This window comes from Nuphar pumila, chromosome 4 (genome assembly GCF_984573655.1).
Source record: "Nuphar pumila chromosome 4, dmNupPumi1.hap1.1, whole genome shotgun sequence".
NCBI lineage: Eukaryota > Viridiplantae > Streptophyta > Magnoliopsida > Nymphaeales > Nymphaeaceae > Nuphar > Nuphar pumila.
The window spans coordinates 46,083,081-46,110,757 of NC_143252.1; the positions used below are offsets into that span (position 1 = coordinate 46,083,081).

Consider the following 27,677-nt stretch of genomic DNA (forward strand, 5'->3'; position numbering starts at 1 on the left):
TCTTCAAAACGATTCCGACTTAGGGCCTTGGTGAAGATGTCTGCCAATTGATACTCACTTCTGACAAACGGGGAAATGATGAGTTTCCCTTGGATTTTTTCACGTATGAAGTGGCAGTCGGCTTCTATGTGTTTAGTCCTCTCGTGAAAGACTGGGTTCGCGGTGATGTGGATGGCCGCTTTGTTGTCACATTTTAACTGCATTGGTGCGGGTGTGATGATTCCCATGTCTTCAAGGAGTGATTTTACCCATATGAGCTCGCATGTGAACGAAGCCACGACCCTATATTCGGCTTCAACGCTGGAGCGGACCACCACTGTTTGTTTCTTACTTTTCCACGTGGTGAGGTTTCCTCCCACAAAGACACAATATCCCGTGGTCGATCTCTGATCATTCGGGTCGCCTGCCCAGTCAGCGTCCGAATATCCTACTATGTCCGTGTGCTTGCATCGGCTTAGGAGTACACCTTTTGCCGGGGTGGCCTTGAGGTATCTCAGGATTTTGTGGGTTGCTTCGAGGTGAGGTACTCTTGGGGAGTGCATGAACTAGCTTATTAGGTTTACAACATAGGAGATGTCGAACCTGGTCATGGTAAGATATATCAGTCTCCCGACTAGGCGTTGGAAGCTCCCAACGTCTGTAATGGGTTCTCCGCTGTCTTTGAGGATCTTGTGGTTCATTTCCATGGGTGACTCTATTGGCTTGGTTCCAAGGGTCCCAGTCTCTTTCAAGAGGTCTAAGGTGTACTTGCGTTGGCATATGAATATTCCTTGGTCGGAGTGGGCGACCTCTATGCCTAAAAAATATCTCAACTTTCCGAGATCCTTGATTTCAAATTTTTTGCGGAGGTTTTGTTTCACCTCTTCCATGCCTTCCTTGTCGTCTCCTGTCATGATGATGTCATCTATGTAGACGAGGATGATGACATTGCCAGAGGTGCGCTTGGCGGTGAACATGGAGTGATCGACATTGCTCTTTTTGAATCCTTGGTTGAGTAGTGCTTCACTCAGTTTTGCGAACCAAGCCCTCGACGATTGCTTCAGACCATACAACGCTTTCTTAAGTTTGCATACATTGTCTCGATTATGAGCTTCGTTGAGTCCCAGAGGCAATTCCATGTATACCTCTTCCTCTGGGTCTTCGTGGAGGAAGGCATTTTTAACGTCGAGTTGGTATGTGTTCCATTTCCTGTTTGAGGCGACAGAAAGGAGGATTTTAATGGAGTTCATCTTGGCGACTGGTGTGAAGGTCTCGTTGAAGTCGATGCCTTCTATATGAGTGTAGCCCTTTGCCACTAGTCGGGCTTTAAAGCCTTCTATGCTTCTGTCGCTGTTGTATTTTGTTTTGTAGGTCCATCTGCACCCAACCGACTTCTTACCTGTGGGGAGGGGAACAATGTCCCAAGTATGGTTTTTCTTTAGGGTTGAGATTTCATCTTGCATGGCGTTCTTCCAATGTGGTTGAGAGTCGGCTTCTTGGAATGACTTTGGTTCTGTCTAGGAGTAGGTGGCGACCAAAAAAGTTAAGTACTGGTTGAACATCTTTTGGAAAGATATGTATTTTTCGATGGGGTGATGAGTAGTTCAAGTTGATCTTCTGGTGGGCTTGAGTTCGATGGCGGGCTGTGTTGCTTGAGTGTTGGGATTGGGCAGTGGTGTAGGTGAAGCAGCTAATGGTGAGCGTTGTTGAATGTGAATGTATGAGTGGGATTCAATGTTGTGTATGTTGGGTAGGATGAGTTTTTCAGGGACCTGGGTATTGATGTTGGTAGGCTCCCCCTCAGGTTCATGCTCCAATTCGTCCGAGTTGATGCTATGAAAGAATGGTTCATGCTCGAAGAATTGCACATCGCGGGAAATGTGGAGCTTGTTTTGTTGAGGGTCGAAACATTTGTATCCTTTTTTGATGGAGTAGCCCAAAAATATGCATTTGATGGCCCGTCTGTCTAACTTGTCCCTGTCTTTGCTTTGTAGGTGAACGTAGCAGGTGCATCCAAAGACTCTTAGATGAGCGATGGATAGATGTTTTTCTCGCAATATGTGCATGGGGATCGTGTCTCTGATGTTTTTACTGGGTAGTCTGTTTATGGTGTAGGATGCGACAACCAAGGCGTCGGACCAGAATTGTTTGGGAATGTTGGTTTAGAACATGAGGGCTCTTGCGATGTTCAATAAGTGCCAATTTTTGTGCTCAGCGATGCCATTCTGCTGGGGTGTGCCGACGCATGTGTTCTGGGGTAAGATGCCTTGTTGACTGAGGTATTCTTTGAATTCATTGCTGGTGTATTCTCCTCCATTATCTTATTGGAGGGTCTTGACATGGGTGCTGAATTGTCTATTCACCATATTACAAAAGTCTTTGAACGCATTAAGAACCTCATCTTTTTTTTTGTAAGAAATAAATCCATGTGGCTCTTGAACAATCATCAATGAAAGTAATGAAGTACTTAAAACCAAAATAAGAAATGGTTGGGGTCGGTCCCCAGACGTCGGAGTGGACCAGTTCAAAAATGCTCTTGCAGCGGTCTTCAAAAGCTTCAAATGGTAACCTTGCTTGCTTTGTGTATTGGCATGCATCGCAGGGCGTGTGTGGGTCTACTACCAAATCTGGGAGGAGCACCTTTAGGACCCGATCAGAGGGATGGCCTAGACGGTAGTGCCATAATTTATTTTCATCGATCCTTTTATTTGCTAGCATTGCCTTGGTTTCTTTGTCCAACACGTAGAGGCAGTTGACTTCTGTTCCTCTACCAATTGTTCTCGTCGTCTTGATGTTCTGAAAAATCACTTCTTTAGCCGAAAATATCACATTGCATCCATGGGATTTGGTGATTTTATTGACGAATATGAGGTTGGCAGGGAACTTGGGGATGTAAAGAACGTCGGAGGTTGTTGTGTTTTACAAGAAGGTCTGGGTTCCCTTGCCTTGAACGGGTACAAGTGTACCGTCGGCTATGCACACCGGGCTGAGGGGCGTTTCACTGACTGATTCAATCCAGTCGTGGTGGCCGGTCATGTGGTCCGTGGTGCCAGAATCCACGAGCCATCTGTCTTGAAGAGAACTAACGGCAAGGGCGATGGGAGTCATACCTGAAGATTCGGCTTTACCATCCGTCGTGGTTCTTATAGCTAGGTTGGCCTTGCTGAGTTGTTTGATGAGTTTGGCAAGGTCGTCCATGCAGATCTCAGGAATTGGAGGCTTTTTGTAGATCTGGTTATTCGGGGGGTCTGGTCTTCCGATGATTTCCCAACATCGGTCTTTGGAGTATCCAAGTTTGTTGCAGTGGGTGCATTTAAGCTTGGTGTGTTCTCTGCTGCAACTTTTTGTCGTAGGGTTTTTTTCCCAGATTGTGGATGGGTTCCATGGCGCTTTGCGCGGTGAAGGCAGACTTCTCATGGGCGCTATTGTTGTTGGATTTATTTTGTGTCCCCATTACCTGCCGCCTTGTCTCCTCGCGTTGTATGATGGCACATATGTTGTTGAACAACACCGGTGTGTTCGACATTAGTACTTGGCTTCGTAGGATGTCATAGCTCTCGTGCAGACCTGCGAGGATCTTAAAGACCTTGTCTTCATCTGCTTGGCGTTTGAGCACGGTTATGTCTGTTGTGATGGGCCGGTATTGGCTCAACTCGTCAATCATTCCGTGCAGCCTGCCAACGTATTTGTGGAAGGGCTTATCGTCCATTTGGAGTTTTAAAATCTGTTGTTGTAGCTGGTATACTCATGCCATGTTATTCTGCTATCCGTAGACTTCAGCTAGAGATTCCCACAGTTCCTGGGTCGTGTCGTGAAACAAGAAACCTTCGGCCAGTCTTGGCTCCATGGAGTTTAGGAGCCACGACATGACGAGGTGGTTTCCTGACTCCCATTCATCGTATGTGGTGTGCTCTCTGGTGGGGGCAGGGTTTTTCCCGTTGACGAACCCAAGCTTACCTTTCCCGCTCAGGTAGAGCATGGCGGGCCATCGACCAGGCTAGGTAGTTGGTACCATTGAGCAGTGTTGTGGTGATCCTGAGGGTGGGGTTCTGCTCTTGCGCAACAGTCTTGGTTGTGGTGCTGCCATGCTATTCTTCGATGTTGCCGGCGTCACTCAAGGTTGAAAACGTGTGAGAGGGGCGATCAGGTCTCAGCCCGCTTTGATACCATGTTAAGCAGCAAGATAGGGCACAAAGGAAAAGGGGTTACGTGGTTCGGCTGTGTCAACCTACGTCCACGGTGCAAAGCTAAAGATTTTTCATTTATTAAAGGAATAAATCTATATACAACATCACACAGGTATATATACAAGAGGCTCTGGTGGAGAGGATAAGATCCAACGCCAATGCCCTGAGGGGATAATGATGAAACGAGAAATGACTGGATGGAGAGGATAAGGCCAGCGCCTTTGGCAGGGTATCGTCCGGATCCTGCGCCAACGGTTTCCCGTATGCCAGGGTGATGCGTAACACCCTCTTGGGCAGTAATTCTAATAGTGTGACCTGTAGCTTGCGCCTGCATAAACATGATCACATTAGTCTCTCACCATTCCACAGGCTCAAACAACGCATCACTTCTTAGAAAAGGCAGACTTAAGAACATGAAACCCTTTCTCAAACTTCAAACAACAAATGAGGGAAACATTCACTGAATAGTTCCATTAACTGATCAAAATAGAACCACCAACATATGTTGGCTTTGGAAAAAGGAAAAGAAACAAAAAAATGATGAAAGCGAGAAAAATAGGAAGAGCAAACAACTCAATCGATACAATCACTACACAGATTGACATGCACCATATAAAGTGACCATTTCTACCAATGATAGATCCCTCTTATGGTATATACTTGCATAAAGATACATCACACAAATTGCAAAAAAGAAGTTTCTTGATTCACCACTACTTGAATCTGAATAAGTGACCACTACGCTGCATCAGCTAATCCCTATATACTCATCTCAAAATGTTATAGCATGAAGTCATGATGTCTGATAAGGGTCCTATAAGCCAAGCATAGGAGAGCAAACAAAGCAACTGAGCTTCCTAAAGATCTTCTATCATTGGGATGCCGTGAAGCAATATCAATTAAATCCCATTGATTAATGAAGATAGTAAGGCTCCTCATATTACCATTCTTACAATCGCTACTATCTTCATTAAGATCTCTGCTACCATTTTAATTGCCACCACCTTTCTCCACTGCACCATAACCTATTGCGGACTCTTGCCATCTTGACCAACTCTCAAGATATGTTTCGAGTGACCATAACCAGAGAGAAAAGAAACTGGATAACCAAAGTAACCTAATGAACAAGGATAATTAGAACCTATGATCTATCTGTGTTGATATTATTTACTACATTCAAGGCATGTTGGGCTGGTTTCCTTGGCACCAAAATTCAGTTTCACAGGTATATTGCTCATAAAGAGATCACTTGCTGCCATGAAGATTGTCCAGCCAGAAGGCTGTGCTCTACCTTCCATCTCTTAATCAAGAATACAAATGTCTTTTGCCTATTTGAGATGGATGATATTTTTCACCTTGGAACCAGAGGAAAAACATCCACAAAAATCAGAAATTTCGTGTGATAGCTCCAGCTATTCTGAGGGAAACTTTGGAGGGAACCAACTACTAGAGAGTTCGATTAGTCTTTAGCCCCCTATACCCAAGTCAGATGAACGATTTGCACGTTAGTATCTCTGCGGGCCTCCACCAGAGTTTCCTCTGGCTTCACCTCGCTCAGGCATAGTTCACCATCTTTCGAGTCGCGACAGGCATGCTCCCACTCAAACCCTTCTCAGAAGATCAAGGTCGTTCGACAGTGCACCCCCAAGGGGATCCTGCCACTCATCTTCCTTTCGCCTTCCAGGTTTTCACACCTGTTGACTCGCACATGTCAGATTCCTTGGTCCGTGTTTCAAGACGGGTCGGATGGGGAACCCGCAAGCTGGTGCCAGAGCCACGCAGGTGCTGCAAACTTTGGCATGGCAGATTGATGGGCTTTAGTTTCTAGGATTGGCCTTTTTTTATCCATGAAGGATGGGGAAACCACCATCGGAATCATAAACCTAAGTGCACTGGGCCCTAAGTGGTTTAGCGCAGTGGAAGGGGCTTTGACTACTAGACGGGTGGTCAGGGTTCCATTCCCATGAGTGTCAGCTCCTTGCATTAAAAACATGAATAAGGCTGCTGCTGGTTTCACTGACTTCAACCGTAGAAAAGGAAACCTGTGAGACCACCACAAAACTAAGTCCAGGAGTAGCAACCAGATTTGAACTTTTGCGGGACTTAAAACAAAATGTTTGAGTAGGTTGATCTGCAATTTCGATGAAGGTTCATGGCTAGCAGCACCAGAATTGATAGCAGTGGGAATGGATGAACCAATGTTGGTCTTTGGAATGGTACCATGCAATGAAGCTGAAACTTGCACGTATCACTATCCTGTTGGAGCACCTGAAATGGATTAGGGTGAACCTCCATCCTCATACTGAAGGGTTTAAGTCTAACAGGCTGAGAAACCTTTACAGGATCCTAGTTGTCCTCTGGAACCTGTTGAGATTGAGATGAAGTGGTTCGAGAAGGACAAAATGAATCAGAATTGTGTAAACACCCACAGGCAGTACATGTTGGTGCGTGTGGCCATGCGCTGCACGTTGTGCTTATCCATGAGTAGGCATGCTCATGGATAAACATAGTCAGTTTTCAAAAAGCTTTCTATTCAAAATTCATATTTTGGCTTTATCAAAATCCTCAGACTCACCGTGATTCTCTTAACTGACTGTTGAGTCGAGAGAGGGAAATCGAAGGCTACAAATACAAGAGACTCGGCCCCTAAAAACATATACACAGATAAACAAACTCTGTAATGAAAGAAACCTTCGAAGCAAACCTCAAAGTCTATATTGACTTCTCCTTCTCCCTTTTTTCTTCTCTCTACTGTAACTCAACAACCCCGATCTGTTGCTATCTTTACTGGAGGTGCTTCTGTTGCGCCAGCCTCTACAATGGTATCAAAGCAAGGTTCGAAGATGCTTCCCAAACTGTGTTGCTTTCAACCTGCAAGAAAAAGGAGAAGTGTTAATCAAGTAAGAGTTGTTGCTCCCCCTCTTTTTCACTTACTGTCTATCTCTAAAAACCCAAACCGGGAAACAGAGACCCGACTTCTTCACGAAAAAAGTAATTTCCTCTCTCTGACTGTCTCTGAAAACCCAAACAGGGAAACAAAGATTCAAATTCTTCTTGAAAGAGGTGATTCTTCCTGTTAGTCTCTACAAACCAAAGGAAAAAAAAGGAAACAGAAAAATAGACCGAGAAGAAAAGAAAAGAAAATTTATGTCGCCGGATAAAATCGGTTGACTGCCATTTTTTCTAGCAGCACCGAACGAGTAGGGATAAAAGGCCTCCGACTTTTTTCTGTTGCTCTGTGTCTGAAAAAAAAATACCAGAACACAGAATTGTAAAACAGAAAATCTTAAAAGGGAAAAACCCTAAGCTACCGAGAAAACCGGTTTTGGGCCACTGTTTGGCCTCGGGTTTGTGCGCAGGGAAAGCCTGCGTCAAGGGAAGCAAACCCAATCACAGGGTTGAGCCATCGTCATCGGAGAATGGATGGAAAATTTCTGATCATTTTGTCTTCCTTGGAAGTTCCGACGAAGAAAAGGCCTCTGGCCTGTGTCAGAGGGAGCCTGCACTGAGAGGAGCAGACCCAACCAGAGAGTCGGGCCATCGCCGTCGCTGAACGGCCAAAAAACTGCTTTCCCGACATTTCTGGAAGCTCCAACAGTGGAACAGTCGTGGGTTTGATGTCAGAGAGAGCCTGCACGGATAGGAGCAAACCCAACCAGAGAGTCGGGTCATTGCCGCCGGCGAACGACCGGAAAACACCTCGGTCGCCTCCGACCGCTCTGGAGCTTCGCCAAAGAGGAGAGAGAAAAACCAAAAATAATACGTTGTTTCTAAAGGGTTAGGGCTTATATAGCCCGAGGGGTAAAAAGACCCTGCTGCCCCTGAAATTTCTGCATATTTCAAAAACAGGGTTAAACGGGTTTTATTTGTAACCCGCATACCTTTTTTAATTTTTTTTTACAAAAATAGGTTTGCGACTTTGAAATTTCTGAAAATTTGTCAAAATAATAGTATTTCCTTTTTAGTACCCAAAACTATTTTAATTTTTAAAAAACTCGGTTCCTACTAATTTTAAACTCATTTTTTTTTTAAATTCTATTTAAGACTTAAAAAAATAGGTCTATTTACAATTAGAGACCTGTTCTTAGTATGGACTGACATAATCTTCTTTTTATCTAATTGTCTCTTTGTGCTGACTTGTCATAAATAAATAAAATATATAAAATAAATATATTTTAGTATAAAATGGCTAGCCGTGTCTGTGCCTCCGAACTAGCAAAAATTGACAAGCTAAACGGGACTAACTTTCCTGTTTGGAAAAGGCGGATCCCCTTAGCTTTAACCCTGGGAGGACTGGAATATGTCCTTAGTATGTCTGTGGAAAAACCGAATGACGATGCAACTCAAGATGATATAACTAAATTCGGAAAATTTCAAAAAGATGACCTGATGGCGAGAACCATCATGCTCACCTACATGGATGATGATTTGATTAGGGTCTTTGAAGATTATAAGACAACCAAGGAGATGATGGAGGCAATAGCCACCAAATATGACACCACATCCGAAGTCCACATACAGCTACTACTCAAACAATACAACTCATATAGGTTTAAAGAGAGTGACAATGTAGTAGACCATGTAAATATGATGTTGGTCATGGCTAAAGACCTAGCCATTGCTGGAAATGTAATTTCAGATAGAATGCAGGTATCCACCATACTGAATAGCCTCCCACATTCATGAAAAGTGGTGACAACTGCATTAAGATTAAATTCAAAGAATTTAAACTTGACTGAGTTGCCCATGCAGTTAGCCATAGAACAAGAACACATGGCTAAAGAAAAAAAGTCAGAATTGATGGTGGTTCAAGACACATTGTCTCATAGCCAAGTACCCTTTAAGCATAATAACTTTAAGAAGAAGGGTAATGGCAAGTTCCATAAAGAGCAAAATGCAGGTTTCAAACCTCAAGGCAATAAAGGCTCGCAGGTCAAGTGTTTCAAGTGTGGCAAGATGGGAAACATACAAAAGAACTACAGGATAAAGTTTCCCAACAATAAGAGCAACTGGAATGGTGGAAGATACAACAACTCAAACAAGAAGAATGATGAAAAAGAAGTCATTTGTGTTGTATCTGAATGCCACTTTGCGAATGAAGAGCTCTCAGGATAGTGGGTGGACTCTGGGGTTACTCGACACATAGCCAAGTCCACTGATAGAGCTAGGACCAGAAGAGCACAAGGTTTACATGGGCAATAACTCCTATAGTGATGTTCTAGGAGTTGGGTCCTACAGACTCAATATGGGAGGGGCTAGCATTTTACTTAAAGATGTTCTTTATGTTCCTTCAATGAGAAAGAACCTTGTGTTTGTACCAGCCTTGACTGGAAAAGGTTTTGATATCCGTTTTGTCCTTGGGAAGGTCACTATGGGAAAGCATGGTAGAATCCTGTTTGAGAGAAAATTTGATAAAGAACATGGGATGTTCAAATTATCTGACAATAAAGAAAACTTTTTCTCTTATATTGATTGTGCCTTAATTATTGATGTGAATGCATGACATAGGAAACTTGGGCATATAAGCCTAAAGAAAATGAAAAATCTGGTACAACAAGGAATAATCCCTACCTTTAATGAATTTCACTTTGAAAAGTGTGAATCTTGTATTTTTGGAAAAATGACAAGAAAACTCTTTCCACATAATGTTATTTGAGCCACTGAACTATTAGAAATAATTCATATAGACATTTGTGGACTTTTTAGAGTCCAAACTCATAGTGGCATGTTATATTTTATAACATTTATTGATGATTTCTCAAGATATAGATATTTGTATCTCATAAAAAACAAATCAGAAGCACTTAAGAAATTCAAAAAATACAATAATGAAGTTGAAAGACAACTTGGTAGATACATTAAAATTATGAGATCTGATAGAGGTAGTGAATACACCTCAAACGAATTTTATAATTATTGCAAAGATCTTGGCATTAATAGGCAAAGAATCGTGCCAAGGACACCGCAACAAAATGGTGTTGCTGAAAGGTGTAACAGAACCCTCTTGAACATGGTTAGATCCATGTTGGCAGGTGCACAACTGTCTAAAGTTTTTGGGGTGAAGCTGTAAATACAACTATGTATACTTTAAATAGAGTGCCCTGTAAGGTTGTCTCAACAACTCCATATGAAAGACGAACTGGTTTGAAACCAGACTTAAATCGTCTCAGGAGATGGGGATTTGTAGCTCATATAAAAATCTTAGATCCAACTATAGATAAATTGGATAACAGATCATCTACATATATCTTTATTGGTTATCCAAAAGGATCAAAAGGCTACAGATTGTATCACCAAAGACTGGGACTGATTGAGGGTAGAGATGTTGAGTTTCTGAAAAATCTCAACAATGAATCCAATGATTCAATTGAGGACCATTTAATTTGCTAGATGATCATGATGATCAGGATGAACAGTTAGGTAATGAACCAACTGTGAAATAGTTAGGTAATGAACCAACTGTGAAATAGTTAGGCAATGAACCAACTGATTCTGAACCCTCTACCTTTCAAGGACTAAGTGATGCACAGCATCCAGAGGCAGACGCAGATTTGGATCCAAATCCAAATATCCAGACCCATTCCGGACATCGCTACCCAAGGCAATTCACACGCTTGCAGGACGTCCCTGGTCCTTGTGGATCTCTCAGTTAGTCGACGTTCATCGTGCTCCTTTTATTGTCTCGATTCTATTGAGGAATCATATTTTGGACTTTGTTTTAGCAATAGTTATTTCATGTAATTTTTATTTTTATTTTTTTAAGAGCACGAATATGGATAGTTCTGGTACCCTATAGGATATTTTTGTGGTACTAGAGGGTGTATGGGGTCCAAGGGTAGTTTTTATTTTTTTTGCAAATTTGCTTCTCTCTTGGTGTTGGTGCAGGATCAAATTCATAGCTTATTTGGATCCGGATCTTTATTCATCTTTATGAGGGAGGTCCTAGGTGGCACCATTTTAGTGTGGTTCATCTTGGACTTCATTTGAATTCATGTTGATCAGCCCAAAGTCAAAAATAGACTGTTGGTGGAGTTATTAGCATTTGACAAATCTAGGCTTGCACACTCGTTTTTGGTGCAAAGCTTGGGAAGGCCCAATGTCTCTTTATTGTGGCTCTTCCCAAGCAACCTAAGCCCTTAACTAGGGAGGTTGACCAAGGGGTTAGGGGGTTTTCTTCATTTTCAAAATTGGTAGTGTGGCTAGTGCTAGAGAGAGAAAAAATTGAGTTTTGATGTGGTTGGTGCTAAAAAGAAAGCTATCTTGGTGTGAAAGAAAAACCGAACTTCGTTTTTGCGTGGAAGGTGCTCTTGTGAAGAGGTTCTATTTGTGGTGGTTGTTATGAGTTTGTTCGTGGTGATTGTTCATCCATCCCTACTGTTCGTGGTTCTCCTTTGGTATCGGTTGCTTTCCAACAACGACCATTATTTGCTTCAAGCCGGATATCATCATTGGTTCTTCGTTCTTTTCCCTTTGTTACTATTATCATTTGTATCTTGTAGTTTTCATTACATATTGTTGCTAAATTGTAACTGGATCGTTGTTGTTTGGTGAATGCATATTAGAGGTCTTTTGCGTCATCGATTGTCTATTTAAAATTATTTTTTTTCTCGGGTTATTGCCATGTATGCATGAACTTGGATGTTTTCAAAAAGGCCAAATCGTTGTTCCGTGATAACAGAGAAGTCTCTGATATAACAGCCATGTCAGACTCATTTCTGAACGGATTTTCGCGTTCTTTAGCTTCCTAGAAATCTAACACGACTGTCTCCAACTTTGTAGTTGAGACTATTTCATGATTCGGTTATTTAAGGCCCTGAAAATTGCTGTCAAAGTCTCGGACTGACAGTGATCCACTATTATTAATTTGGTTCAGAACACAACTAGTAGTGCTTAGTGTTTTGCCGTTATCTAAGGATTTCCTGCATGAAAATTATAAATTTTTGATTGTGTGAAAAGCTAAGATCAAAACCTACAACTTTCGTGTTTGAAGATTTTGTTGACTCATTGTCGTTGTGCTCTGAAAATATCAATTTCTGCTGTTATCCAATATTCGAATTTTTATTCCCGCAATAATATGTCTATATCATTTTGGATATTCAAAAATTTGTAGAGGATTGTAAAGTCATTAAAAAATTATGATCTTTAGTGTTCTGGAAAGGTCTGAATCTGACCTTCATTTCGTCAGTTGTAAGTTTTTGCAAATGCCAACGTTTAAAGGGTCAAAAATCGCTTTAAATAGTCTACCCCTGAATTTCGATAATCTGTATTGGACTCATTTAGCATTCCCGGTGTTGAGTCCGTGAATTGGACATTCCTGCCCTGAATCTGGTGTTTCTGGATTCGTTGGAAAGTTGTGCAAATAGCGCACAACTTTCATTTGGACCACCTCTGTCGAAACAAAGTTCATAGGTCATGAAAATTTATTTTTCAGAGTTCTATTCAGACTCTACAACGTATAAGCTTCCGCGTGCATTTGGATCAGTTTGGATCCTGGATCGTTGATCGGTGTGTACCGAGTCTACCGTAACATTGCATCACTAAGTGGTCATAAAAGGTTTAGAGCTCCTCTGTCCTACTTGGATGACTACTATATGTATTTGTGTGAGGAACTCTGTTATTCTGTAGACATTGATAAGTTGATCGATAATCTCTCATATGCTGATGCAATTAATTCAAAAGAGACATCAGAATGGAAAATGACTATGAATGAAGAAATTGAATCCATTGAAAAGAACCAAGTCTGAGATTTAACTGATCTTCTTGAAGAAAGAAAACCAGTTGGTTGTAAATGGGTTCTTAAGAAGAAATATAAAGTTGATGGATCTATAGACAAATTTAAGGCAAGACTGGTTGCAAAAGGTTTTTCCCAAAAGGAAGGGATTGATTATACGGAAACCTATTCGCCAGTTGCTAAATTTACGTCCATCAAAATAATATTATCCATAGCTACTCATTATGATCTGGACATATGGCAGATGGATATAAAGACTTCCTTCCTAAATGGTGACTTAAAAGAAGATATATATATGACCCAACCAGAAGGTTATGTGATAAATAATGATAAAGTGTACAAGTTGAAAAAATCCTTGTACATGTTAAAGTAATCACCAAGACAATGGTACTTGGCTTTTCATAAGGCCATTACAAAGATTGGATACGAACCAAATCAATTAGATCACTGTGTATATGTGTGAAAAAGTGAGTCTTTTTTGTATCCTATCATTATATGTTGATGATATTTTGTTGACGAGTAATGATAACGATGATAATGAAAAGATACTCAACACAAAGAAATGATTATACACCAACTTTGAAATGAAAGATATGAGTGGAGCTTCCTATATCTCAGAAATTAAAATCACCCGAAACAGAGATTCAAGGACTCTTTGTCTAAGCCAAGAAAGGCACATTGACTATATTCTAAAAAGATATAGAATGCATGACTCCAAACCTATTGAAACTTCAGTTGCAAAAGGAGTAAACTTAAGTAAAAGTGATTGCCCAGGTGAGAGCCAACCAAGTCTTGAAATTCCTTATGCTCAGGTTGTTAGAAGCCTAATGTATGTGATGCTATGTACAAGACTTGACATAAGTTTCACTGTAAGATTTGTTAGCAGATATCAAAGTAATCCAGGATAGCCTCACTGGCAAGCTATCAAAAGAATATTCCGATACTTAAAAGGTTCTAAAGGCTTGCAATTGAGCTTTCAAGCTGACAACCTTGATTTGATTGGATACTCTGATGTTGACTTTGCAGGGTGCAAAGATCACAACAAATCTACTTCTTGCTACATCTTCCTTTTTGGAGGAGTTGTTGCGTGGTCCTGTAAAAAATAGGGTTGTGTGACTCAACTTACTCAAGAGGCTGAGTATATCGCGTGTAATGCAACCATGACATTTGCAGTATGAATCAACAGGTTCATTAAAGACTTAAACATAGATATATTATATGAACCTGTACAGATATAATGTGATAATCAAGCTGTCATTGCTCTAATGAAAAGTGGAGCTGATAGTTCCAAGAGCAAGCATATAATGATAAATACCACTACATAAATGATATGATTGAAAATAATGAAATATCTGTAGACTACCTTCCTACATTGGATATGGTAGTTGATCCCTTAACAAAGGGCATTGCAGAAGACTTGTTTACCAAGCATGTTGCCCGTATGGGATTAAGATATGTATGATTACGAAGGAAATCCTTAACAAAAAATCCGTAATCAGTTCAAGGAAGCCCACAATAGTGGGAGCAAACTTAGCAGTCTCATGTCCAAGTGAAAGATATTGGTGCGTGTGGCCATGCGCTGCACGTTGTGCTTATCCATGAGTAGGTTTGCTCATAGATAAGCAAAGTCAGTTTTCAAAAAGCTTTTTATTCAAAATTCATATTTTAGCTTTATCAAAATCCCCAGACTCACCGTGATTCTTAAAACTGACTGTTAAGCCGAGAGAGAAAAACCGAAGGCTATAAATACAAAGGACTCGACCCTTAAAAACATATACATAGAGAAACAAACTTTGTAACGAAAGAAGCCTTCGAAGCAAACCTGAAAGTCTGTATTGACTTCTCCTTCTTCCCTTTTTCTTCTCTTTACTGTAACTTAACAACCCAGATCTGTTGCTGTCTTTACTGGAGGTGATTCTGTTGCGCTATCCTCTACAGTACAAGCTTCAAACCGACCCTCATAGATAATATCTTGAACAAAGGATCGACCCTGTTTGATGACCACCTTATAAGAGAAGGTGGTTTGAAGTTGAGTGGAAGCTCTACCTGAATACGGGCATACTCAAGACTGTCCATGGAACGAGTTCAAGCGTCCACACTAAGGAGGTGGCCATGCAAGAACCGTGCACTCCAAAAAAATCTGGATTCCAGTTCAGTTTCATTGATGAGGTTGAACGCTTCTGGTTTCCATAGGATTCATTTATGAAAAGATTTTTGAAATACATTGCTTCTTTTAATACATCGCCCATAAAATATGAAAACTACAAAGTCACTGTAGTTAAAGCACAGTAAATTTAGAAGTTTATTGCAAAATTGTGCTCAAAATTTAGGCTTATAATTAATTACCCTTACCCTTTTGTTTGTAACACAAACTACTAACACTCTCTCGCTGTAATTTGGGATGGATTCAACATGTTACTGGATTGACTTTAGAGTGTCAAATTATTTGTCGGACCCAAATTTACTTTGTCTATAGATTAGATCATACTTTGGCATGACCCAAATTTACTTTGGCATGACACAATCATTTGTTTTGGAAGTCTTAAACTACTGCATTGCGTTTTGGTTGTCATAGTTCTCACCAATCTCAAAATTCAGCGAGTGCAAAAAGGCTACTAGGGATTTCAACTGGCCGGGTATAACCGGATCAAAACCTGAAATGGACCCGGGGTAAGGTCATTGTTTGGTAACAAAAGAAGAGGTCCAACTAAATATTTGGGTTGGAAGGAGAGGTTAGCAGATGAAGCGACGTATGTTTTATGAAATTCATAGCATGGGTCCGACCCCAGTACCGTTTAAGATCCACAAATTTTTAATGAACAGAACACGAAACATTATTTTACTGGGTATGAACCAAGTCTGGTTTTATGTAATCTTTATTGGACCCAAGGAGTGGTTTTTCCTATGGTAAATGCAGAGACCTTTCCAGATAGGAGTATCCAGAGGTTTTACATCCATGAAGAGTGCATAAAGGGAAAGACCTCAATTTTCATGGTATCCCAATTCCTAAGCCACACTTCAGCTTGTGCAAACAGGAGTAGGACATTGTTTTTGTCATTCTATTGTACCAGAGAAGAGAAGTATCCACATCACTGTTTTCAAACCATGAAAATTTCACGCAGTAAAAGACATGAACGTCAGTAAGAACAAGGCAACAATCTAGAATGAACAACCTGCAGCCACCACAAACACACTTTGACTCACCACCCCCAAAATTAGCAGAATGTTGAAGGACAAAAAGGCAGCCATAGCAATCAAGATTCTGATAATACTGGGGTTCTGTTGATCAGCTACCTCCTTACTGGTGGTGCAACCCCTCTTCCAAGAGCACCCGGGGCAGCGCGACCTGCAGCTTGCGCCTGCATAAACATGATCACATTAGTCTCTCACCATTCCACAGGCTCGCTCAAACAACGCATTTCTTAGAAAAGGCAGACTTAAGAACATGAAACCCTTTCTCAAACTTCAAACAACAAATGAGGGAAACATCCACTGAATAGTTCCATTAACTGATCAAAATAGAACCACCTACATATGTTGGCTTTGGAAAAAGGAAAAGAAACGAAAAAACGATGAAAGCGAGAAAAATAGGAAGAGCAAACAACTTAATCGATACAATCACTACTCAGATTGACATGCACCATATAAAGTGACCATTTCTACCAATGATAGATCCCTCTTATGGTATATACTTGCATAAAGATACATCACACAAATTGCAAAAAAAAAGTTTCTTGTTTCACCACTGCTTGAATCTGAATAAGTGACCACTACGCTGCATCAGCTAATCCCTATATACTCATCTCAAAATGTTATAGCATGAAGTCATGATGTCTGATAAGGGTCCTATAAGCCAAGCATAGGAGAGCAGACAGAGCAACTGAGCTTCCTAAAGATCTTCTATCATTGGGATGCCGTGAAGCAATATCAATTAAATCCCATTGATTAACAAAGATAGTAAGGCTCCTCATATTACCATTCTTGCAATCACTACTATCTTCATTAAGATCTCTGCTACCATTTTGATTGCCATCACCTTTCTCCACTGCACCGTAACCTATTGCGGACTCTTGCCATCTTGACCAACTCCCAAGATATGTTTCGAGTGACCATAACCACAGAGAAAAGAAACTGGATAACCAGAGTAACCTAATGAACAAGGATAATTAGAACCTATGATCCATCTGTGTTGATATTATTTACTACATTCAAGGCCTGTTGGGCTGGTTTCCTTGGCACCAAAATTCAGTTTCACAAGTATATTGCTCATAAAGAGATCACTTGGTGCCATAAGGATTGTCCAGCCACCAGAAGGCTGTGCTCTATCTTCCATCTCTTAATCAAGAATACAAATGTCTTTTGCCTATTTGAGATGGATGATATTTTTCACCTTGGAACCAGAGGGATAACGTCCACAGAAATCAGAAATTCTGTGTGATTCTTCAACTTTTCTCAGCTATCTATGATCTTTTATCACAATCACAGAATAATCACAAGCTACACTAACATGAGAATGTGTAGCCTGTGATTCTGAAATCTCAACTATGAAAGTTGAGACATTGTAACCTATGAAAGTTGGTCACAGGTCTGAGCCTGTAGCCAACAACACAGGCTGAAGAAGCACAGGCCAACTGTGACACAAACGTTCCCTGAATGTCTATGCATTTAGTCCAATTAGAGACCAATACATTAATACGTCATATTTAGAAAGACCACCAACATCAATAATAGCAGTTCAAGCTACCAAATCCTTCCTGTGACAAATTTATTGAATGTTTTGAAGACAGCTTGAGAGTAGGAGAACAAAAACAGACGTGATTGTCACAACTAAGTTGATTCCATCCATTTTGCAGTCTTTAGGAGCAGTGAGCAAACATTTCCCACTCATCAATAGTGGAGACGGCAAAAGCAGGCACCCTGGATCAGTGTTGTTAGAGGCAAACGCCTCAGTACCTGAAGCGTACGCCTCAGAGGCGAAGCACAAGCTCAAGGAACCGAGGCGCTGTAGGGAGGCGTTTGTAGGCTCGAAGCGCACGCCTCGCGTCGAGGCGCGCTTCACTTCTAAGGCGTATGCATCATGTTTTTGATTAAATTGCACGAGAATGTTATGCTTGGATTATCGAGTTCTATTATTGGCTTTGAATTAAAATATTCTTTTGTCGGTCTCTGTTTTCTTGTTCCATTGTTGATAACTGTAGAGCAACAAATGATTTACAACTGCAGGGGCGTCCGTTACTGCAAGGTCGAAGCTGCGTGTACTCTCCGCTGATCTGGAGGGACCTCAAGGATTTACCAATCTGCGAATGTGCGGTCCATGATGGGGTGTTTTCCCTTTGCACCGTCCCAAAAAAAAAAACGATTTTACAAAATTTTACAGGGAGAATTGTATTCATGACCAAGATCTGAGTCACCGGTTTCACCACCATTAAAATTGTCAGAAAACTACTAGAAAATTAGAATGAATTTTAAAAGTTGAAAGTGTACTAAAAACTGTTAAGAAAATGTTGTAAAATTTCAAAAAATTAAGAATATAAAAATTTATGTAAATAATTAAAAATTTTAAGATTGGATCACTTGCCTTTATATATGCAAGCGATTTAAACTACAAGTATTTAAAAAATATAAAAAAAATTCAAATAAAAATAATAAAGAAGCTTTCGAACAGTAAGCTATTTTCAATGTTAAGAATATTGATGGTTTACATGTGCATGCATATAAGAAAATGAATAATACGAGTTAATTATAGGGAAGTAGTATTTATTTTATACTGTCGTTTATTAGTAGTTCTTATTTAAAATTTTCATTATTTTATTAATATTATATATTTTATTGTTTTGATCATGAAGCTTACGCTTCAACGCCTCGCTTCATAACAGGCTCAACGCCTTGCTTCGCCTCATTGCATTTAACAACCTTGCCCTGGACAGATGATATTCATTGAGATCTTGGGGAGAATACAAATGGCCTGCCCTGGATATTATGCTTTCCCATGATCTCAAAGATGCAAATAGCTATATGCTCTTTCAGGAATTTACAAAAGGAAATATATGATTAGAGAAATAAAGAACAGGTTCTACCAAAAGGTAGATGGAACTTTTGGGAAAAAAAAAGGCAGATGAAAGCACTTTGTTGGATATTCTGTTTAGTTTAAATATTCTAATTATATTTATCTAAAACACAAAAGGGACCATCCAAATTATAATCACATAACCACACAAATGAATATAATTGATCAATAACCACAAACAAAATGAGATTTACCCGTGCACGCATTGCAACTGCACGGCCACGGCCAACTCCCAGGGATGATCCTTTGCCCTGCAATAAATTGTAACCAAATCAATGAGCAACTAAACATTGCTTCAAACGGATAGAAAGCAAGCAGTCATATGCATACTCTGATTCTTGCATCAAGGCGCTTGAACATTGGTGCATTCTTCAACATATCAGGTATGACCATGAACCTGCACAAATTTCACCTTATGAGATTCTTGGTATAAGGAAGACAGCCTCAAATACTTCAAAACCAACCTGACTTTGCTACCACGGATGAAAACATGCTCCAACTGTGACACCCTCCCGTCCTGCCAAAAAGCAAAAACGTTCAGCAATATATACAACTATATTTTCAAGCAAAGGGAACTTGGTTCCAAGATGAATGTTCTCTATTTCCAAATGTGTAAACAAAAAATTGAGGCTGTTTGTTGATTCCAGGGATGGAAATAATTAAGAGGTTCATGCCTGCAGATGTCTGAAAGCCCTTGAAAGAAAAAAAGTTACAACCCTTGGATGATAAATAGAATAGCTTATTTTTGCACAAACCTTCGGAGCCCTTTTTACTACCACTGAGTAAAATACATAATTTTACTGTCAGGTATAGATAAATAAAAATAAAGCCATGACAAGTAGCTTCAATAAACATGAAACACATAAAATGATTGTCATGAAAGTGATGATATGTTGACTCCAAAAATTGTCTAAACTCAAAGAAAACGTTGCAATTTTGCAATTTGAGAAGCAATCATCACATTATCACAAAGATTGAAGATATTCTTAAGATAACTATACAATAACTTTACAGATAGCAGACAAAGATTGCTTCAACTTATGTTCAATCTGACTTCCCAATCAAGCATGGTTGGTTTGTATCATATATAAAGCAGAAAACATCCCACTGGCTTATAAAACTTTCTTTGATGGGATCTAATATCTCTATCAAAATAAAAACACCATTGATTGTCATGAAGCCAGAGACTTATTAGAAAAATTATTCTACAGGCACATCAAGCAGAATGTCCATTGTGTAGGCAGCACGAGAAAAGTGTTAGGACACTTATTCTTTGTATGTTCGGTTAGTGCCAACGAGTACAAACAGCTGCTGGACAAGTTCCAGAAGCGGTGGGTTCCATGCCGAGAAATGTCTACTGAGCTACAATGGTGGTTCAGCAGGAGCTGCAGTGTCGACCTTGGCTAAGCGTATGCTGGAGACAAGTATTTCATACTGTCATATTGAAGTTGTGGCACATTCAGAACCACAGCTACCATAATGGGGAGGTGATTTGGGTTTGTGCACCAAAGAAGCAAGTCTGGCAAGCATGTCTTGACAATTTCCTGAAGCTGCCTTGGCCCCCAGACCAGCAGTGTTTGGTGAAGCTGTGGGCTAAAACAAAATCATTGCAGAAGAGGGAGCTCCTCTGCAGCAGGCTGATATGGAGGTTCAGCTAGCTTCCATGAAAACAGGACAGAAGCTAAATTTGGCCTACAAAATGAGAGAGAACTTGTGGGATTTTGTGTGTGCAGGTGTGGTTCTAGCCTATGTCACCTGGGTATGGGTGCGGGTACACGGCAATTTCACAAAATATGGGTACCGGGGCACGTCTCTCTCTCTCTCTCTCTCTCTCTCTATATATATATATATATATATATATATATATATATATATATATATATATAGCGTAGGTCCAATGCAAGATCCAAATAATAGTTTATGGGTCCAATGCAGTTTTTAGTAAAAGAGGGAGAGATTTTAGTAAAAAGGGAGTTAGTGGTCTGAAATTTTGAATAAAGGAGGGAGGTGTAGGTAAAAAGTTAATAAAGGAGGGGGGGTGTCCAAAAATTTCAAAAAAATAATAAAGGATGGGTGTAGGGTTTATGGTATAAAGGAGTCTCCCACCACCTCACTGCCTCCCTCTCTCTCTCGGGAAGATTCAAAGAAGAAGAAGATGATGAAGAGGAGGTTGAAGAAGAACCCCTGGTATGCTCTCTCTCTCTCTCTCTGGTTACCCTGCCCCCCATTCTCTCTCTCGTTTTCCCTTCCCCCAACCCCTCTGGCCCGTGGAGCGAGACCAGGTTGAGAGAGAGAGAGTCGAGGGTTTCAGGAGGGGCGATTTTGCTTCTTCTTTTTTTTCTAAGGTTTGGGTCTGCATTAGACCCGAACAGACCCAATCCAGCACAGTGCAGCGTACCTGGACTGTGCCCGGTACCAGTACCCATGCCGGCAGCCGATCTTCCGTGTTACGGTGTCATAGTTTCTAGCAAGGAACGACTATAGGCAGATGATGCTCAACATTTTTGACTCTTGTATCCAGAAAGGGAACCCTTCCGGTAGAGTTTTTGTGACCACCAATGATACAGGATGGAAATCTTTACTGAAGAGTTTGGTGATGGGTCAACGGATGGTGCCGAGTAACTGCAGGTGGATCCACCAGTTTTTGCATTGCATTCACATCAGGGAGGGTGAGCCTTTGATGGAAACAGGCATGCTCCTTACAGCGAGGCTTTACCACAACGACAAACTCAGTTGGGGACACAGACCTAGTAACTGGGATCTGATGTCCGAGTGCAACTGCATTTTGTGAGTAGTGCCCATAGTATGATTCTTTGTATATAACCCTTTTTGTTGAATATACTATTCTTTATCAATAAAGGTAGGGATCATATTCCCAAACTTTCCTATAAAAAAAATCAGTCACACCACCAATGGGTCCTTGAAACATATCCAACATAGGTTGTATCTTGACAAAAAAATATGGCACAGGAAGATTGAGAAAGACGCTGCATGTCCACATCCTTCATTAGCTAATGTCCAAAGCTACTAGGTCAGAAGTGTGGGCCATGTTAAGCTCACACCAATTCTACAGCCACATAAAATCCTAGGTATCGACATTATACAAGCAACAAAAAAGTGCCAAAGACCATCCTCCTAACTAATTTTGTCTTGGTTAAAATCTTAAAATCAATAATATTCAGAAAACATGCAACACATGATTTCGTACATGATGTGATGAAACAGCATAGTACATAAAAGACACAGCGACCTCCAAGGAACACGCTACAGAAAAACATAATCTCAAAAGAGAGTATAGTTTTTAGATTATTTGAATTGGTCTTGGGATAAAAAAACATGAATACTATATATTCTTCATTAGGCCAACCAAAAAGCTCATTCAAAAAGAAAGGATAAAAAATGCAACACAATTTTGAAAGCATGCACATATAAAACTATATAAAACATTATGATATTATTATCAGATCTAGAATCACGAGCCTCCAGAAATTTGGAAACATGCAAATCCAGAACTCTACAAAACAATAATTAAACTATTGTGGAAGCTAAAGTTATGACACTCTAGATGTTCCTATACATATGTTCCCAAATGTATATCACCAAACCAAGACACTTATTTGCAGGAATAGGTCTCGTATAAACGACTATAAGCAGAGATCGCCATTCTCAAGGAATTTCATGTCAATACAAAACCTAGTGTATATTTCAAATATATGAGAAATAGATACTTGACCCTTGACATTTCTCAAGAACATAACCATTTCACTCAGTACGTGGGAAAATGACTTAAGGTACCTCAAGCTGACAGGACCCTGGTTAGGAAGCTTTTTACTTTCAAAGGCTTCATTCAACAAGCGTATAGTCAAACAACACACTCCATTTCCTCTAGTTAAATAAGTGAAATCAGAAGTTGCCATAACCAATAAGTATATTCCTTTCCCCTGTCTCCTTTTCAAATATAATTGACAACTACCTAGTTGGGCCGCTTGAACGAGCCTGAGTGAATATTCAATCCCAGCCCAAGTTCCCATCCTAAACCATGGCAACATCTGCTTAAGATGATCACACCGCGGCCAGCCCCCAGTTCCCCACATTCTCCCACAGAAGATTGTTTGGACAGTCCCATATATCCAGAAATGTGGGAGAAGCTGCGACACCGCATCCTGGAACATAATCCCCACATTCATTGGCAGAACCCTTTTTCATTCTTCCTCCTTTCCACAACAAAAACCCCAAAACAACTCATTTATCAAATCAACATAACCACCCCCCAAATTTGTACTTTCCATAGCATCACGGCATAGATACCCATCTCAAGCTCATGCCCCCAACACCCAACAACCATACCCCACCTTACCCCCAACCCCAACACCACAGAAACCCAAATCATACTCAAACCCAAAAGGATATATACTTCATACCAGCTTTCTGTGTGCACCAATCATTCACAAAAGCTGGAATAGTTGGGATTCTGCACAAAAAAATCACAATACCAACTTTCCCACTTTCACTGGATAAGTTCGTCGACCAAAAGAAATCAAATAATAACACTCCCATGTCTTTCAATAATGAATAGGCTGATCAAAAGCCTTTGACTACCACAAATTCTTTGATTGGTCATAAGGAGGAGGACGGAAAAAGGAAAGGCGGAGAGAGAGAGAGAGAGGACCTTGGCGGTGTAGGTGATGTTCTCGAGTTGGCAGTTCCAATTGTCCTCGCACTCGATCATGGATCCTCTGTAGAGCTCTCCGCTCTTAAGCTCCACCGTCACCACATGCCCCGCCGCCTCGTGCAGCAGCTTCACTGGAATCCCCAAGCTTCTGCTCATAACTCTCCTTCCTTTCTTCTTCTTCTTCTTCTTCTTCTTTCTGCGAAGTCTGAAAGAAAAGCCCTCGCAAAGCCCTAGCGCGAGAGGGAAAAAGAGGAGAAACTTGGGTACTTAAAGCGGATCGGTTGCATGAGGATAGTCCTCGTGTAATTTATATGAGGAAATCATCTGTGCCGTCAATTTTGTAGAACCCAGGGTTTCGATGTGTAGTGGACCCATGTTTCAATTTTTCATGGAGAAACACCAAAAGTTGCGGTAGTAGTAGGGGCCTCAACGGGTCGGACTCCTGCTAAAATGGGTAGGTCCAAACCCAGATCTGACTAAGTGATGTGGGTATCGGATCCAGATTTGAGTCCGCCGGATTTTTCATAAGAATTGTGTAAACCAGACCCTGTCCATACTCTATAAAATAATAATTTTTATTTTTTTATATTGAAAAAGCGTGGATCTCAATAGGAACTCAGGTCTGACCTAGGTTTAGTATAAAATTATATAAATCATACCCGAACCATTTAATCGGACCCCTTCCTTTATAAACAAACCCTGGCCCTAAAGGATCCAGTACAGGCCGAGATGGGGTCATACTCCGTTGACACCCCTATGTAGGAGTCTTGGGAGACATAGAGAAGCAACACAGTCGGATTGTTGAAGACCCAAATCCAAATTTGAATTTTGAACATCAAGTCTTAATGAGATCCAAATCCCATGATCGGAAGCAGATCAGGTCATGCTGAACATGAGCGTTTTTGCTCATGCCAACATTGTGGTCGTCCGATTTGTATTTTGAAAAGCTAAAAAGTCAACAAAATAGTTATATGCTACGTGGCATTCATCCAAAATGCAAAGAGATGGCCACTAGGGATGGCAGTGGACCGGGGGAAAGCGGGGCCCCGCCTCGCCCCGTTTGGACCGGGGATGGAGGCGGGGGTGGAGGATAAAATCCATCCCCGCCGCGGAGGCGGGGCGGGGGTGGACGTGCACTTTTCCCCACCCCGCCCCGTCCCCGCCACGATCCCCTCCTAATCCCCGCCCCGACCACTTTTCCCCGCAATATCCCCGCCCCGCACCGCCTCATCCCCGTTTGGACCGGGGATGAAGGGTATGAAACGGGGATGGAGGCGGGGGTGGAGGATAAAATCCATCCCCGCTGCGGAGGCAGGGCGGGGGTGGAGGATAAAATTTTGAGGCGGGGCGGGGGTGGAAACCTTGTCCCCCGCCCCGCCCCACTGCCATCCCTAATGGCCACGATGTTGGCATGAGCAAAAAACGTTCATGTTCAGCATGACCTGATCTGCTTCCCCATGAATCAGGATCAAATTGATTTCATCGATGCAAGTTTTTTTTTTTTAAATGGGACATCATGAATTATTCATTTAGGGAGGATTGACATTTAAATGTCCAAAATCCAACTTGTGAGCAAGATTTTTTTTTGGCAAAACACATTTTTTTGTGATTTAAAAGATCATATATGAACCAAGGACCAATTCTTAGTAAATCAACCACACTGAATTCATCTATAGGGTCAGATTCATTAAAACAACTTGGATCATAAGATTTAAGAGGGGTACAAAGATGGGGGTGAGAGAGGATGAGTGGAACCCAACTGAATCAGGATTGAGATTTTATACAGCAAGTACTATAAATTTGGTGAAGAAATGGCTGAAAAACAAGAGTTTTTGCATGTAAAAATATATAAAATGGATTAAATTAGATTTGGATCCAAAAACATATCTGACCGAAATGCAGACGTAAATCCAAATCAAAACCAAAAAAGGTCTGACCAGATTAGTGCATATCCTTTTTGGATACGCATTTGGATCTTGGATCTTATTTTAAAAGACATGCATGGGGTTTGGGTTGAAATTTCAGCTGAATCGAGTCCATTTGCAATTGCAATGTTGCACACCCTTTTCAGTCTAGTTCAATAAAAAAAGTTGGAGCCGACCCACATCCATGTGGGTGCCTGGAAATGATTAGGAGTTGAGAAGAATGGTGTTCACAAAATGGATTCCACCCGAATCCAGGTCAGCTCTACCACCGCATATGTGAATTGTATCAAGGTCCTGTCCAATGTTGTCGTATCGGAACCTGAAACGATTTTCAAAACGATTTAAGGAGTCGGCCTCGTTTCGATTCTGCAAGTTTGAATCGCTAATTTTTAACCAGATGACACTTGTCAGTAAGAATATTAAAAAACTGTTGAAAACTATTTTTAAGATTTATTTAAAAATAAGCCGAATCAGCTCAGTTTCATATGGTTAGAAATCAGCTGAATCTTAAGGTTGGACTTCAAGTAAGCAGAGATATAGTCCGAAGGGATAAGTGATCATGCAAGAATGAAACTCCCAAAAGATCCAAGCCAACTCTAAGTTGAAACCAGATAGAATGAATCTTCATCATTGAACTGAGCAAATCCTATATTAAAGAAATCGAAGAAATACTCTCTAAAATAATAATATTTTAAGAGCCAGAAACTCGCAGCATACTGTAAAAAAAAGCCACAATTGGAACGAAGCAAACCACAAGAAAAAAAAAACAAGAGCGGACACAAGATTTTACTTCAGCACTTAAAGCCTACATCCATGAGTAAAAGAGAAGCCAAAAATCCACTGGATATGAGGAAATACGATAGCGAGATACAAATTATCAAACTCTCAAAACTCTAATCCTTAGTACACCCTAAAACTCTCATGCTCAACTTCAAAAAGAAGAGGCAATATATACGACGAAGGGCACAAAACCCTCGGCGGACACCACAAGCCTCATTGAAAATTCTCATTGTACAATCTCTTGTTAAAGCAAGTAGTAACTCTTGCGGTAATTCAGGCAGGACAACCTCAGAACCGGTTGGACTCTATCTCATCCCAAGGCTCATCTCTGTTGTAACAGATTTATCTTATGTAACATTTCTTATTTTTGTCATGTAAATATAAAAACCGTAACCATATTACCAACCTACACTTACCAACTTTCTGTTCATATATTGAATACCCCGAGATTGAGGGTATTCAAGTGTGTCCCTCATTTTTTTCATGGTATCAGAGTTCATAAGCTCAAACGAGAACATCAATGGCTTCCATTGTTCTAGCAACTCAATAGAATGCCACTGTAAGTATAGTATCAATAAAGTTGAATAGAGAGAATTACTTGATGTGGAGATCACAACTTGAGTCAGTGATAATGAATCAAGATCTTCTCAAGTTTGTCGATGGTTCTTCTCCACCACCTAACGAGTTTGTTACCAAAGCAACAAGTCAATCTTGACTTTCATGCCTGGTTCTTAGCCAAATTATGAGAACCAAGACAACTCTAGAAGCATGGACTACATTAGAAAAGGCTTGTGATTCTCAATCTCCTTTGAGAATCATGATTTTGAAGAAGGGTCTTACTTTTTATAAAAAAGGAGTATGGTTATGATTGTTTATCTAGACAAAATCAAATTTTTATATGATTCCTTAGCTGTTGCCAACCATTCTGTCGAAGATGGTGATCTTGTGCATATCGCTCTCAATGGTCTTCCCATTGAGTATGAGAGTTTCGTTACATCTATTACTACTTGATCCTCTCCTCGTACCTTCATGAACTTATATGATCGCCTTATGAATCAAGAAAAATGTATTCTTATGTTTCACCCCAAACAGCTCGAGAACTTGCAAGAAACATCCCAAGCTGCTTTCACGGCCTCAAGCGACAAAGGCCGAGGTCGTGGTCCTTACAAGAGCTGATGGAATCATAGTAGAGGCCAAGGCCGTGGACCTCTAGGGAACCCAAATCAATTCAATCCTAAACAAAATCCGTTAAAAAATTCTCTCTTGCCAGTACTGCGGAAAACAAGGTCACATAGCTAAGAATTGTTGGGACATCCCCAAAGCCTTTTAGGCCATG

At 40.7% G+C, this 27,677-nt stretch overlaps 1 protein-coding gene across 1 annotated transcript; it reads right to left on the reverse strand.

Annotated features, from left to right (window-relative positions):
- Positions 1 to 15,920: 15,920 nt before the first annotated feature.
- LOC149840159 (small nuclear ribonucleoprotein SmD3b-like) lies at positions 15,921 to 23,854 on the reverse strand. The gene is made up of 5 exons (XM_090004356.1): positions 23,634 to 23,854; positions 19,429 to 19,481; positions 19,295 to 19,361; positions 19,159 to 19,215; positions 15,921 to 16,256 (listed from the first exon to the last, which is right to left on the reverse strand). The coding sequence occupies exons 1-5, from the start codon at positions 23,790 to 23,792 to the stop codon at positions 16,188 to 16,190; spliced, it is 405 nt and encodes a 134-aa protein (XP_089860482.1). The 5' UTR covers positions 23,793 to 23,854; the 3' UTR covers positions 15,921 to 16,187.
- Positions 23,855 to 27,677: the final 3,823 nt, after the last annotated feature.